The 14,736-nt window shown below is 44.8% G+C and overlaps 1 protein-coding gene across 1 annotated transcript; it reads right to left on the bottom strand.

Moving 5' to 3' along the window:
- Positions 1–2,398: 2,398 nt before the first annotated feature.
- NDUFAF4 (NADH:ubiquinone oxidoreductase complex assembly factor 4) lies at positions 2,399–12,101 on the bottom strand. The gene is made up of 4 exons (XM_052781474.1): positions 11,937–12,101; positions 11,314–11,411; positions 6,100–9,093; positions 2,399–4,489 (listed from the first exon to the last, which is right to left on the bottom strand). Exons 1-3 carry the CDS (start codon positions 12,061–12,063, stop codon positions 8,797–8,799), a joined length of 522 nt encoding a protein of 173 aa, XP_052637434.1. The 5' UTR covers positions 12,064–12,101; the 3' UTR covers positions 2,399–4,489; positions 6,100–8,796.
- Between the last annotated feature and the right edge of the window lie 2,635 nt (positions 12,102–14,736).

Here is a 14,736-nt window from a genome sequence, read left to right as displayed (position 1 = left end):
AAGCATGCCTAGGAAAAGTCAAGATTAATTTCTCATATTATAAATTTTTTATTCCTACTCTGCTGCTAGCAGACCTCAGAAAAAAATAAGACAATATTATTCCTAATGGTAAACCAGAGAAAAACATAGCAGTAAATTAAATAATGCTTTGTGTGATGACTTCTCTAAAAGCTATGGGGTGAAGCGTCCTTGCAGAACACAGACAAAACAAATATTATTCTTGTTTACATTTAGGTGCATCCTGGTAAGTCACCTTCCCAAACGATGTAATCAGGTCCCCTGAGCTCCCCCTGCATAAATCTCATGATATTCTTATAAATCTCTGGGGGCACTTAAAAGCTTTGCTAGCTAACAACATAAAACAAAAAAAGAGGCCACCTGCAGCGTATATGGCCTTGGCAGGGCTTTCGGAAAAAGTTTTGTTTGGGGAGAGGGGTTATTTGCAAGCATTCAGCAACAAAACCATCTGCCTGTATCTCCTCCGCAGCCTGGAATTCCATTTTTGTCTAGTGTACCTAGTGAAGGGATGCAACAGATAAGCTGTTTCTCATCTTTAAGCCACGTTTTTTCAGCTGAATCTTTAGATACTGCTCTGCAACCATAGAAACACTTTGACCAATTGGAGTGCACACTGGATTTTTATCTCTTTAAGTAATCATTTCTCCTTATCATGGAAATAACTTGAAACCAGCAGCATGTGAAGTTAGTTCAGAGTCAAGTTGTCTTCCACTTGAATAAAACCTTTGATCAAGACTGCACAAATGCAACGTATCGGTGTCTAGTGCCTGGTGTAGAAAGGATGTAGCATTTGAAAATCCTTCACAACACATTCTTCAACCTGACATTTGAATCTATTTGTCTACCGTTTTCCTCTCTCATTTGGGAAGCAGAGGTGATCCGTGCAGGGGAAGGCGAAAGAGGTGCTATCATTTCATCAAGGACAAAAGATTATTTTAGCAAAAGCCTTTCGTATTGTTAAAAACTTAAAAAAAAGAAAAAAAGTAATTGTCAGAGCCTGGGTTAAATTCAAGACAGAAAGGAGTAAGAGCACATCAAACACCCTATGTAATTATGTAATTTATATTAATATCATGTTCTGCATTTTGACTTTTTTTACATTTGGATTTTAAATTTCCTTTTCAGAAGTATCTAGCAGCTAAGACAGAGGGAGCAGTTCATATTTCTCAAAGTATTGTTTCAGGTTGCAGCAAACTCAAGGGGATTTGAGTAGCATGGGTCACACTCAGTTCAAGCATTTGTTCTTGGCTGAGAATTAATTACACTTTTTTGGCAAAATTAAACGTTATATGCTAGCACACGATGTTGTAGCAAGGGGTGAATTCTGTAACAAGTTCCATAGCAGCAGAATTACAGAACACACAAAATTCTGAGGATAAAAATCCAACAAGGGTTTCCTATAGTGCTCTGTCAGTAAAACTATAGGGTTTTCCTTAGGATGTCTCCAAAACATTGCAGTTTCACCACTTTCTGGAGGCTAAAGAATGATGTATGTCATGGAGCCTATACATCACAAACAAGTAGTTATGTTATTTGTTGAACAGACTGGCTTTTTGTAGCATCTTCTCAGCTTTTAATCACAGCTATGCGTCCATGGTAAAATTCAAATAATTTTTACTCAAAATGTACAAAATAGTACATTTCTTTCAAATGGGTTAAGAAACCATGATTAATCGTCAAGAGACATATTGAGAGAGTCACAAGAAAAATGGCTCAATTTCTCAAATTGCTACATTAATGAGAATTTTGCAATATAAAAAAAGAGTTTAATATTGAAGTATTGCATGTGCAGAAGTGAGCTGATAGAATTCATCTTTGTTAAGTGACGACAACTGTGAATTCATTCCCACACAGGAAATCTTTAACTGGTGACAGCTAATTGAGAAAGGCAGAACACAGTATGAAATTTATTCCCACTTTCTTCCTCTGTGGAGGAGCAAAGCCAATAGAGTGGCATTATTTCTTCCTAAAGACATCTTCAGTAGCCTGCTTTGCTTTGATTCATTGCTATTCAATGCACTTACTTTCAATTTATTCCAGTTTCACTGTAGCTTTAGGTAGACAGTAAATCAGCCTCACTCATTGTACACAGTTAATTGCCTATCTATGAAACAGGACTAGAAATGTGACAGATGATACTCAACAAAGTAGCGGGGGGAGAGGGAGGACTGGATTTAGTAAAGGGTGGGAATAGTAGTAACTAGGATGGGACAAACTTTTGTTTAACAAAAGTCTTAGCATTTAGCATTTCTTTTTGAGGTGGACCAAAGGAAAAAAAAAATCCTCATTACTTGGCAAAGCAAGGGATATCTTTGGTGCCTGAACAAAATGTTTTGCATTCATTTTGAACTATTCTTAGAAATAAATGTCTTCTCATACCATCATGCCAAAATATTTTATTACAATATAAAAAAGAGGGTTTAGAATACGTTTCCCATCCCAAATCAAATAACTTGGGGATAATGTATTTCAAAAATTCACAGAAGAATTTTGGTACCTCTGCACGTTCAGGTTTTCCCCCCCTATATTGTGCACAAAAAACATACCCAGTTTTAATAACTTGTTTCCTCTGGTGGGCACATGGCTGATAATAGAAGTAAGCTGAATAGATGCTACCTCCAACCAAAGGACAGCCACTGATGCTGACAACAGTAAAGACGGTTTCTCCTTCTCAGTTTTAAATATAGCTGTTTTGATTTGTTTTCTGCTACTTTAGTGAATTAAAGTGGTTCATAACATGGTCTGCTAATTGCCCAAGCTAGCAAAAAGAGAGGAGGTGGGCTGTAGTGGGCTGTAGCGCTGGGAACAGGGGTCGGAGTGGTAAGGAACAAGCAAGGCTTCCCTCCCTGAGCAGCAGTGAGCCCTTCCTGCACCCACTGTGCTGCAGCCCCTACCACTTCTCCACCTCAGCCCCACCAAGAGGGACTTGAGCTCTGCTACACTTGGTGCTCATGAAGGAAATTCATGATGCAGAGGAATTATGCAACTAAAATGAGATCCATAGTTTCCAGCTTTTGGGGGGCATGGAGACAGCTAAGCTAGACTCCTACCTAACATTCAATTTCCACTTCACCTTAAGGGGGATGCAGATCCACATCCCCACTTTAAGAGGGGAGACCAAACCATCAAGCCTGTGCCATCCTTTAGGCTACAGTGCTGTGCTGCAAACACCAGAGACCAAGACAGAAGACAATCAGGTGTGACATGCACACAATGTACAACTCCCAACAGACCTGTCCATACAGCAGCTCAACACGGTTCTGGCCACCCAGGCTTACAGCACTCTGCCCCTACTTCATACCCAACATCTGGCCTGGGTAGAGTCAAAACTGCCCGAGTCACAAACTGTGCTGTGTTGGTTTTCCTGGGAACAAAGCCCTGTGCAATTAATAACAGGGAGTACTTTAGTTCAGAGAAAATCAGAAGACTTCACCTTTATCTCTTTTTCCCTCTGCCAACACAGGCAATTATAACCAGCTCTGCACTCCCAGCTGCACCCAAGTCGCCAGCAGTCTTGTCCTTTCTGCAGAGCCCCGATCTCTCACGTAAGCAGAGCTCCCAGCTGTGACTTTACATTCAGGCTTCCACTTACAGCAACCCCTGGCAGGACCCAATCTAGCTTTCACCAGCACTATTTGCAGCTCATCAGCAGTGGGATCCCTTATTCCCTGGGTGAACCCAGCTCACAGGTGCGGCTGCCGCTGGGTGACTATTTCAAAGGTAGGATTTGTTCAGCCACACCATCACCTCCCTCAGCTTTCTAAAAAGTAGTGGCCCAAGAGCCTTAGTCCTGCAAGACGCCTTGAGTTTTCCATTCCCATGCAAGGAATCCTTATAGGAAATGATTACAGGGTCTATCCTGTCCCCAGTCACTTCTCTCCTGGGTAATACAGCAGCACTACTCCCATCAGGAGGCCAAAACACCTCACCTAAGGACAGAACTTCAGCAACTGAAGCAACCCACGCCCAAGGGGGATTTTGCACTATAGTCACAGAAGAACCACCTTGGCAGATTCATTTTTTAAATTCTCTTTCTGGCAGCAGACACATCAAACCCCACTCCATCCCACAGAGCCGCAGGAGCTCCTGCAGTGCGCTCCCTCCAGCACGCTGCAGGAGATGTGCTGCTGTCGCCTCATGTAAATCTAAGCCTCTGTTTCAGACCAAGAAAACTAATGCTGAGTTTCTAAGAGAAATTAATCCATGTTTTCTGGGGTTTTTTTTCAGCAGAAAACACTTAGCTCTGGTAACAACACAGCAGTACCTAAACCGTGAAAGGTTACAGAATTCATTAGACTTGTAGATTGCTCGAAACAGATTTAATAAGAACAGGTACCGACACAGTGTTTTGATTGCTAATAGCACATCAGGCATACAACTGCCACAGTCTCAAGTGCCACAATCCATTTGCACCTGAAGCTCACCTGCCCTGGTCAGGCCTCCCTTGCTGTCAGTTCAACACTGGCACCACCTGATTAAGAACCAGAAACTCCTGTTTAGAAAGGGGCTCCAGAACAGAGCTGTGAAACATGATGCTTCATGCAATCTCAAGCATGAAAGCACGATGCTCATATGAAACAAGGTGAGACAGCCGCCTTTTTAAACTTTTTCATTTTGATCCTGTTTTATGACTACTTGAGGCTTGACTCCATTTTTCAATACAGAAACAAGATATTCCATTTTGTAAGCTTAGTACACACGTCTTGCATATAAACATCATTTTCTTTTCTCCTTGAGTAAAAAGCAGTAGCTTAAAAGACAAGTTCCCTGTGCTGGAAGGCTACTGAAAGATCCTTTTTTGTACTGAAGTTCCCTCTGACTAACCTGCACAGAAAGCAGAATTAAAACTCTTTCCTGGCTCACAGCTCCAATCTTGCTGTCTTGGCATCAGACTGCAAGAACCTAGCTACGATTAATACATGGTGAGACAGCAGGAGATTACTTAGCTTCATATATCCCAAAAGAGCAGCTTTTGAAGATGTATGAAAAGCTACATCCCTTTTGAAAATCTGTCCTATTCATAAGCTCTGCAGAGCAAAACATGTGCTCCGTCCTCTCATCTTTACCTCAGCAGATGTGCTACTCCTAGAAGGCAAGAGAGCTCTGCAGAAATAAAACAGGTTGTTGATACTAAAAGGGCAGAATACAACCAACATTTGCATGTGAGCTAGTAAAGACCAAGAGTGGAGCTGCATAAAGTTTTCATAGCAGGGAAGACTAGCTGGAGAAGGCTGAGAATAGACTTAACGATAGAACAAGGCTAGAGAAACGGGACTATGTCCCAGAAAACGTGGGTGAGCGAGCTACAAAGACTCCCCCTAAAGAGACATTTTTTGGAAAAATTCAAGCCAGGAATTCCAGTATACCTGCTGGAACTCCCCTGAAGAAATTCAATTTTATGTCTCATCAGGAACGTAACCCTCATTTCCAAATGAGGCTCAGCCTGCCCTGTGTATTCAATCTGTCTCAGTGCCCAAGGCGGCCCTGGCTTTATTCAGTAACATTTGGAAAACTGGTGTAATAATGCCACATACACTAGAAATGAAACAACTCCCTTACAGGCTCAGAAAGCTGATACTTGCTACACATTTTACATTAATTCGGCAAGAACAAAGCAGTTTGAGTGAAGCAGGTTGTTCCCTACCAAATGTAATGATTCTATGGTGGCCAAAAACATCTGAGCTAAATTTGGTACACTACATGCATGGCAATGAAACATGAAAAATTCTCCACATGAGTACCAGAAAACTGAATTGCAGGTTCCCACAAATTCCCCATAATTACCTCTTCAGAACAGCTGCTTCAAGAGTACCTTTTCCTTAAGCTGACAGCCAAACAGCTATGGGAAAGGGATCTAGACAGAAAGGGACGCAGTCAAAACCAAGTTAAAAGTGTAAAGAAAATACCATCATTCTTCTGATCAGAAATTGCATCAAAACCAGAAACTGGTAAGCAGACCAGATAACTGACGAGTAAAGAGTCCCGTGAAAATGGAAGAAAGGAAAAAAGATGCAACAGTGAGAACAGTCTTGTCGCAGACATCAACCCTAAAGACAGCGTTATCTTCAAACACATACTCACTTGAACACAGCTTAAGCACCCACAGCCAAGGACCTTGCAGCTGGCTGTGGCCAGTAGCCTACACAGGACAAGATGGTAGCGTTGAGTGCTTGATCAGGACAGGCTTTCCCACCAGAGCAAAGAGAAAAGATCCATGCTCCTGGATCTTCTTGTGAGCTCTGGGCAAGTAAAACACTCCATGTCTGAAGAGACAGAGGAAGCTAAACATTCAGACTATGGATAATTTGGATAGATAAAGGCACAGATTTTACATGATCCCATACCATCAATGCCTTCGTAATGCTGGTTTGACATTGCCCAGCAGGTGGGGCAGGTGACCAGCAGAAGAATCTGTGTGCCAACGGCAAACTGCATTTCATCTAATTTTTTGAAGCGAACATGCTGTGCTGGAGAAGTTCCCTACTCCAGAGGAACCTTCTCGGCCACTGGCAGTTCACCTGCTTCCAGGGAGATGGATCCCTGGACCACCTCTGGGCTGTGGGACCTGCCTGCTTCCCCACCATGGACAACATATGCTGAGGACGAGATCCTGGCTCCAGAGAAACCAGGGATAGCTTTGCAATCATCCCATTCATGGACAGGATTTTGTCCTGAAGATATGGCTGGAGCATTGAACATGATGAGCACCAAACATCACGTGCCTGCTGAAGAGTGGAAGCAAAGCAGTAATATACCATAATGCCTCTAGGGGCTTTCTACATAAAACAGGGTACTGTAACGGTGTAGCCACATCACAAGACAGTTCACAAAGGCAGATGAAAGCCAAAATACATACCAAGTTAGTCAAGGGGCACGGTTAAGCTGTTGTCTGGTGCCGACTGTAGTGACTTTTTCATCAACTCCAATACCTAATTAAAATTCATTTTTAAAGAAGGAAATCACAGCATCTCCAATAATAACAGCATCTGTACCAAATGCATTCCACAGCTGTTTTCTGAGTATTACCTTAAGTATTACATTAGGATGAACAGTACTCAAACAATAAAGTATTTCTGTTACAACATTCTATAAAACAGAGTATTTTGTGGAAAACAAAAAAATCTTAACATTGTACGTAACTCAGATGCATTAGTTTCAGAGTGCAGCTCTGTCCCCATTACATTACAGGAAGAATGACAAGCCTATCCCCAATCCACACATCCAAAGACTAACAATTTCAAATTTTTACACAATGCACTCAGGTGTCATCTTCCACTAAGGTACAGCGTTACGTACTTCAGAAATGAATCAAGCAAAACCTTGAATACACTGTGGCAAACTGTACTGCAAATACCTTGTTCTACCTCAGAGAGAGAAGTGGAAAGAATCTTGGTGTGAAATAGCAAAGCTGATCATCTTCTTGGTAAGCTATTTACCAGAGTGTAAGACCTGGCAGAAAAGTTCTTAAAAAGAAAGTTACATTATAGGCCTGGTACTGACTTCCACCCTCTTAATAAATTCAGTTTCTTTGGTGATGGGCACTAGGAATGTTAGTGCCGCATAAAATTAAGTTTTGGGGTTTTGTTTCTTTTGAATGAAGGCAACCATAATGCATTTTTAAAGATCAGTTCTGATTACCTGCCCTCACCACCCCCCCTCCCCACTTATCTGGAAAAACATGAACCAGTTTTCATTAGAGCATTAATCATCAGTACAAAACTTCTTCCTTACCTGCACAGACCTGAATAGTCACAGTATCAAGGTTACAATCCACTGTCACCACCTCACAGTTTGTGTTGTCCTTTACTAACAACTGGAAAAGATGCTCTTCATCTTCTATCTGGTAGCACATGGGTAACTTACTGTAAGCAAACATGACCTGGTCTAGCCCACATCTGGATAAGTCAGACAAGGCCTCCATGGGGAAAAAGGGCTATTGTAACAGGACAGGCAGACATTTACAGAAGACGTACTAGGGGGTCCAATTAGATCCAGTTGCATTTCATAGCTACCTATTAATTATAATATGAACCATTATTTCTCATACAGTAGGTGCCATAGACTGCTGCAAGAGACTGACGCTAAAAGATCATCACTCTTTACAATTCACTGACTGACAGACAGTACCTGGCAAGGTGCAGATATTTAAGCTAAATCAGAATAGAATGGAAGAGGAGCTAAACATCAGCCACTACTGTTCCAGCATCAGAAAGAGGCCTTCTTGCTATTCACCTTCTTTTTATTTTAAGTTTGACACAGCTGAATTTCCCAAATGATCTCGTGGTTAACCTTCTTTACAAAGTATAAATACTATTCCATTCTTATACAAAAGAAATACAGCTGTTTGTATATATGCACACCTTGACAGCAACTCCTTGAAAGAACACTGTAACATGAAACTGCAGAGCTAATACACACAGAGCACTGATTCAGCTGAAGGCCAGGAAGTCTCTGCTAAGAAAGGCAACCTGTTAAGGTAAAGTTCTCACTAAGAACTTGCATGTTTTAACTGAACTCATAACATGTGGGTGGGATAATCGGAATCACGTGACATGCTCTTATACAACTTATTAGATTCTGGTTTACAAACCGTACCCTATAATTGCTGCATTTAACTGAAGCCATCCAATATAGAATGGAATTGCTTTAATACATCTTACTGGTATAAGGAAGCAGCCTTGTTGGATGATACGTTATCAACTCTTTTCAGACACTGAATATACTCAAGAGTAAAATTAAGACACGAGTGAGATCACACACGGTTTTGGTAGGTATTTTTTATGTTGGCTTTATAGCTTTTTTGGTTTCTTTAGGAAATTCCTGCACAGTGAAAGGAATGAAGAACTCCAGAAGAGAGTTGACCTCCTTCAGTTCCAGACTGTATTCCACTGCTATTTTCTCTGCGGTCCATATTTGAGGATGAAGTTTATGATTATTAAGAAGCGTCAGAGCCTCCACAATGGAAATTTTGCCTTTGGGAACTTTCTTAACATCTAGATCTCCCAAGTGGCCTAGTTTTGTAAGTCTCTTTTCCTCCTGTTTACAGGGAAGATGTTCGCCACCTCCATCTTTTACCTAATTGTGGGAAGGAAAACAAAAAGAGCTTAACAGCAGTTCTGTTTACTATGCATACTGTAGCAGCCAAGCTGTTTTTCTAAATATTGCATTTCCTGTTAGCTTTCCCCTTTTTCACAGCATTTAAAAAAAAAAAAAATGCTTAGCCAGCCTTGCTTCTTGATATCACAAAAATTGTCAGTTCTTCCACAGCCATTTTATATATGATGTCAACCTCCACCCAAATTCTGAAAAGCTACCATCTATTGAACTCTAAGTGTTGTACAGACTTGGCAGCCCTTCATACAAGGCAAACTACAGATTTTGGTAGCGAAAAGTAAATGCAGATAACCTAATATTTGGTACTGATTCGTGGCAAGGAAAAAAAAAAATTCATACTACAAATTGGTATCCTTCTGATACCACTGGAAATCTTTTTCATATAGTCTCTCTCTCCCCTTCCTTTCATTTTCAAATTTTAGTTTTGCAACTGAAAGATATCCCCTCTTTTGCTCTGTCTAGAGAACAAGCTTTGCTGGAGAAAAAGAAACTATTTTGTAGCATCATAGGGAGTTTAATTCCCATGACTACTGCAGTGCTCAGACACGCGAAGTCTCTTCTCCCAAGTCCCTTCATATTTCCAAGTCATTTCCAAACTAGCTCTGCCTTCCCCATATTGCCTTTTATTAACATTTAACCAGTGAATGACACTGCAAAAAAGACACAATGAAAACCTTTCTTAAATTTAAGAAAAAGTACTTTTAAAGTTATCAGAGCCCACAGACACTCTGTATTAACTCACAAGCTGAGAAAACTGATGTGGATGCTACAGCAACTATAACTGTGTGTCTGTTTCTAAACTACAGAGAATGTCTGACGATGCTACCAGTTCTCCATTTCTTCCTTTTACTTTGTGCTAAAACTATGCTCAGATAACGAGCAATTTTTCAAGTCTTAATAAAATGATATGTCTCTGGGTATCTGCCACTTCAGGACTTAAGAGTTGGTGCTTTTCCACTTACCACAGACGGACATACCAAATATACATAGAGGTATGTACACATACATGATGCACAAAGTATTCAGAATAACATCAGGAAAGGAAGAAAGCTTTTGGATGAAGTTTTGCCCACAAGCCTCCATGCTAACACGTTAATCATGCTCCTCCTAACAACTGCAAATAGACACACCACAAGAGCAGCAACCTCAGAGTAGGCACGGAATCGAGCACTAAGGTTAGTTCCACTTTTGGCTTTTTCCTCAAATCTCTCTTGACAGGCTTACAAATGAATATTGAAAGATACTGAAATTAGAACTTCAGCACTTCCAAGATTAGTCCTAACCTCTATTATGAAAATTAAGGATAGAGATTACTTGGAAACTTCAGGGAGAGACTCCAGAAATCTGTTTGCATTTTTAAATACTTTTAGTCTTGAATACAAGGTGCTATGAAAGTGGCAAATTAGAGAGACTTAGGAATTTTATTGCTAGATGATTATAAAACTTTTACTGCTGAATAAAGCAGCTAGAATAAAGTGGTCCAATAATGCAACAGGTAAAAATGCACAAGCCATAATGTAACATGGTGGAAAAGAGGAGACTGAACCCCAGCCTGCATTTTACTGGAAGCATTATGCTTCGCCTTACAAGTCAAAGACTGCAGCCGTTGGCAATGAGGAAACTGATCACCAAACTATTCAGAAGGTTATGCAGAAAAAAACCTAACTAAGGCAATTCCTCAGCCGCATAAGGAAAAGCTTCTGGACAGTACGACATTAACATCAGTAGTTAAAGACTCCAATAAGATGTTAATGTCTTTGTCCTCTACCGCATCCATGCTCCCATAGTAGTCCGAATGTCTTTTCTCCTAACAACTCTACAAGAGATCTTTGGCAAACTCCTGCATCTTTGCAAAAGGCTGGCCAACTGTCCTTCCGCCTCAGAGGAAGCAGAAGTGGGAATCTAGGTGAAAAACAAGGTAAGATCAACGTGACATTAAAAAGGAAAACTGCGTAAGCATTGAAAAGGTTGTATAATCACAGTCTGTCACATGTTCAAGACCCAGGGTCAAACACAGTCAGTGCTACTGATATATAAAGGAATAATGAAAACATCACTTTTTTCCATAAAAAAGGTAGCTTTTAGGCACTGACGGATCATTTTCCTCCATACAGAATTTGTGCTGAGTTTGAAAACCACAAAGCCGATGCTGCTATGCCTCCTACAGAGAGACTTACTCACCCGCACAGGTGGATCTCTGGACTCGACATAAACATCTTTTAACAAGGTGAGGAGCTTGTCGTCCTTTCTGTAAATTTCTTCTTGTATCCCTAGGTGCTCTAAAGGCAGCGGGGAGAAGAAGGGAAGCGAAAAGACAGATCTGAGTCGAACCTTTCCTTTTCGTTAGTTCTGCCAGCTTAATCCCTTCCCCAGAGGAACGCCGCGACTCCCAAGACGCACGGCGCTCCTCGGGAAGGTTTCACTTCTCCGCCAGCTCCAACCTTCGCAACACCGGTGCCCGCCGAGGCCAGCCGGCGCGGAGGAAAGCACCGTCGGCGGCCACCGCTGCCTGCGGGACCCGGCCCGGCCCGAGGGGCCCGGCCCCAGCCGGCCGCCGGCCCGAGGGACCCGCCCGCCCCTGGCAACCGCCCCGGCAACCGCCGCCGCCTGCGGCTCCCAGCATGCCCCGCGCGCCCAGCCGCCCCGCTCTCAATGTCACCGGCCCCGCGCCGCCCCCGCCCAGCGCCCGCTCTCCCCCTCCCGTGCGCTCGGCCCCCCCCCGCCCGCGCCGCGCCGGGCCGGGCCCACAGACAGCGCCCTTCCGGCGTAGCGTCACCCCGCGGCCCGGCGAGGCCGGCACCCACCGGTTAGCTTGTCCAGCCGGGAGGTGGAGTGCCGCGGCGCGGGGGTGGGCTTCTCCTTGCTGATCTCCCGGCGGGCCCGGCTCTCCACGTTGAAATTCCGGAACGCGCGGGCCAGCCGCCCGCCCATCGCCGCCGCTGCCGGTGGTGCGTGCCGCGCCTGCGCGACCGGCGGCGCATGCGCAGAGGGCTGGCCGCGGGGAAAGGGGCTGAGGCGCCGCGCGATAGCGGGCGGCTGCAGCGGGGAAAAAAAAAAAAAAAAAAAGCTAACCGACCAAAAAAACCCCAAACAAACAAACGAAAACCACAGACGAACCGTCTCCCTTATCTCTTTCACAGCGCCCCGGCGGTGTTTTCTCCTCGCCCTCGGACGCCGGCCCGCCGCGGCGGCGAGGGGCGGCGGTTTGGTCCCGCCGTGGCGGCTCTAAACGCGGGGGTGACCGGAGCCCGCGGGAGCGTCCCCCCACGCCGGCGGGAGCCGGGGCCGGGCGAGTCCCGCCGGGGAACGCCCCCAAGGCTGGCCCGGCGTTTCCCTGCCGGCCCCCCGATACGTCATGTCGTAGCTGTCGCCGCTTGGCTGATCGGCGGGGTTACGCTGGGTGGGAGTCGGTGGGACGACCGTAACGGCAGCGGGGGCGCCCGACGGCAAGACCGAGGGGGGCCCCCGGTGTGCGTGAGGTGTCTCACCCTCTTCGTGGACGTCTCCAAGTATTTACTTGGATAATGGGAACATGGAGGTGTTAGGGATGTTGTGCCTCTTGCTCTTGTTAACCTGAGTAACATTTCCTTACAGGCACCTCACTGGTTTATTCAGTGATAGAAAATTAATTTTGTAAGCAGACAACATCTAGAAGACATACTCCACGTGGAAATGTGGGCAATTCCCCAGTACTGTTCAGAATCTGTGGGCTACGCAATGTTGTGCTTCCTACTGTGGGCATGCAAAACTTGGGCGTTCGGAACTTGGTCTTCTAGAATCATAGAATCATTTAGGTTTGAAAAGACCTTTAAGATCATTGAGTCCAACCGTTAACCTAGCACTGCCAAGTCCACCACTAAACCATGTCCCTAAGTGCCACATCTACATGTCTTTTAAATACCTCCAGGGATGGTGACTCCACCACTTCCCTGGGCAGCCTGTTCCAATGCCTGACAACCCTTTCAGTGAAGAAATTTTTCCTAATATCCAATCTAAACCTCCCCTGGTGCAACTTGAGGCCATTTCCTCTCATCCTATCACCAGCCACCTGACAGAAGAGACCAGCACCCACCTCACTACAACCCCCTTTCAGGTAGTTGTAAGGAGCGATAAGGTCTCCCCTCAGCCTCCTTTTCTCCAGACTAAACAACCCCAGTTCCCTCAGCTGCTCCTCATAAGACTTGTGCTCCAGGCCCCTCACCAACTTGGTTGCCCTTCTCTGGACACGCTCCAGCACCTCCATGTCTTTCCTGTAGTGAGGGGCCCAAAACTGAACACGGGACTCGAGGTGCGGCCTCACCAGTGCCGAGTACAGGGGGACGATCACCTCCCTGCTCCTGCTGGCCACACTGTTCCTGATACAGGCCAGGATGCAGTTGGCCTTCTTGGCCACCTGGGCACACTGCTGGCTCATATTCAGCTTGCTGTCGATACACCAAAGTCCTTTCTCTGCTGGGCAGCTTTCCAGCCACTCTTCCCCAAGCCTGTAGCGCTGCATGCTTGTTGTGACCCAAGTGCAGGACCCGGCACTTGGCCTTGTTGAACCTCATACAATTGGCCTCGGCCCATTGATCCAGCCTGTCCAGATCCCTCTGTAGAGCCTTCCTACCCTCGAGCAGATCAACACTCCCGCCCAACCTGGTGTCATCCGCAAACTTGCTGAGGGTGCACTTGATCCCCTCGTCCAGACCATTGATAAAGATATTAAAGAGAACTGGCCCCAATACTGAGCCCTGGGGAACACCACTTGTGACCAGTCACCAACTGGATTTGACTCCATTCACCGCAATTCTTTGGGCCCAGCCATCCAACCAGTTATTTACCCAGCGAAGAGTGCACCCATCTAATCCATGAGCAGCCAGTTTCTCCAGGGGAATGCTGTGGGAAACGGTGTCAAAGGCTTTACTAAAGTCTCATTAGACAACATCCACAGCCTTTCCCTCATCCACTAAGCAGGTCACCTGGTCATAGAAGGAGATCAGGTTAGTCAAGCAGGACCTGCCTCTCATAAACCCATGCTGACTGGGTCTGATCACCTGGTTGTCCTGTACCTACTGTGTGAAGGCACTCAAGATGATCTGCTCCATGACCTTCCCCGGCACCGAGGTCAGACTGACAGGCCTGTAGTTCCCTGGATCCTCCTTCTGGCCCTTCTTGCAGATGGGCATCACATTTGCTAACTTCCAGTCAACTAGGACCTCCCCGGTTAGCCAGGACTGTTGATAAATGATTGAAAGTGTCTTGGTGAGCACTTCCGCCAGCTCCGTCCGCACCCTTGGGTGGATCCCATCCAGGCCTATAGACTTGTGTGTGTCCAAGTGGTGTAGCCGGTCACTCACCATTTCCCCTTGGATTATGGAGGCTTCGTTCTGCTCCGCGTCCCTGTCTTCCAGCTCAGGGGGCTGGGTACCCAAAGAACAACTGGTCTTACTATTAAAGACTGAGGCAAAGAAGACATTAAGTACCTCAGCCTTTTCCTCATCCTTTGTCTCTATGTTTCCTCACACCCAATAAAGGATGGAGATTCTCCTTAGCCCTCCTTTTGTTGCTACTATATTTATAGAAACATTTTTTATTCTCTTTTATGGCAGTAGCCAGATTAAG

Source organism: Harpia harpyja, chromosome 3 (assembly GCF_026419915.1).
Source record: "Harpia harpyja isolate bHarHar1 chromosome 3, bHarHar1 primary haplotype, whole genome shotgun sequence".
Classification (NCBI taxonomy): Eukaryota; Metazoa; Chordata; class Aves; order Accipitriformes; family Accipitridae; genus Harpia; species Harpia harpyja.
The sequence above is the reverse complement of the archived record's forward strand: the minus strand, read 5'-3'. Positions and strand labels throughout refer to the sequence as shown.

Bases quoted from the DNA above. Each gene is read 5' to 3' on its own strand.
- NDUFAF4 (XM_052781474.1), bottom strand. From the start codon at position 12,063: ATGGGCGGGCGGCTGGCCCGCGCGTTCCGGAATTTCAACGTGGAGAGC. The intron at 11,412-11,936 runs GTGGGTGCCGGC...CGCTGCCTTTAG, and splicing joins CCGGCTGGACAAGCTAACCG to AGCACCTAGGGATACAAGAA. The intron at 9,094-11,313 runs GTGAGTAAGTCT...TCCCACAATTAG, and splicing joins CCAGAGATCCACCTGTGCGG to GTAAAAGATGGAGGTGGCGA.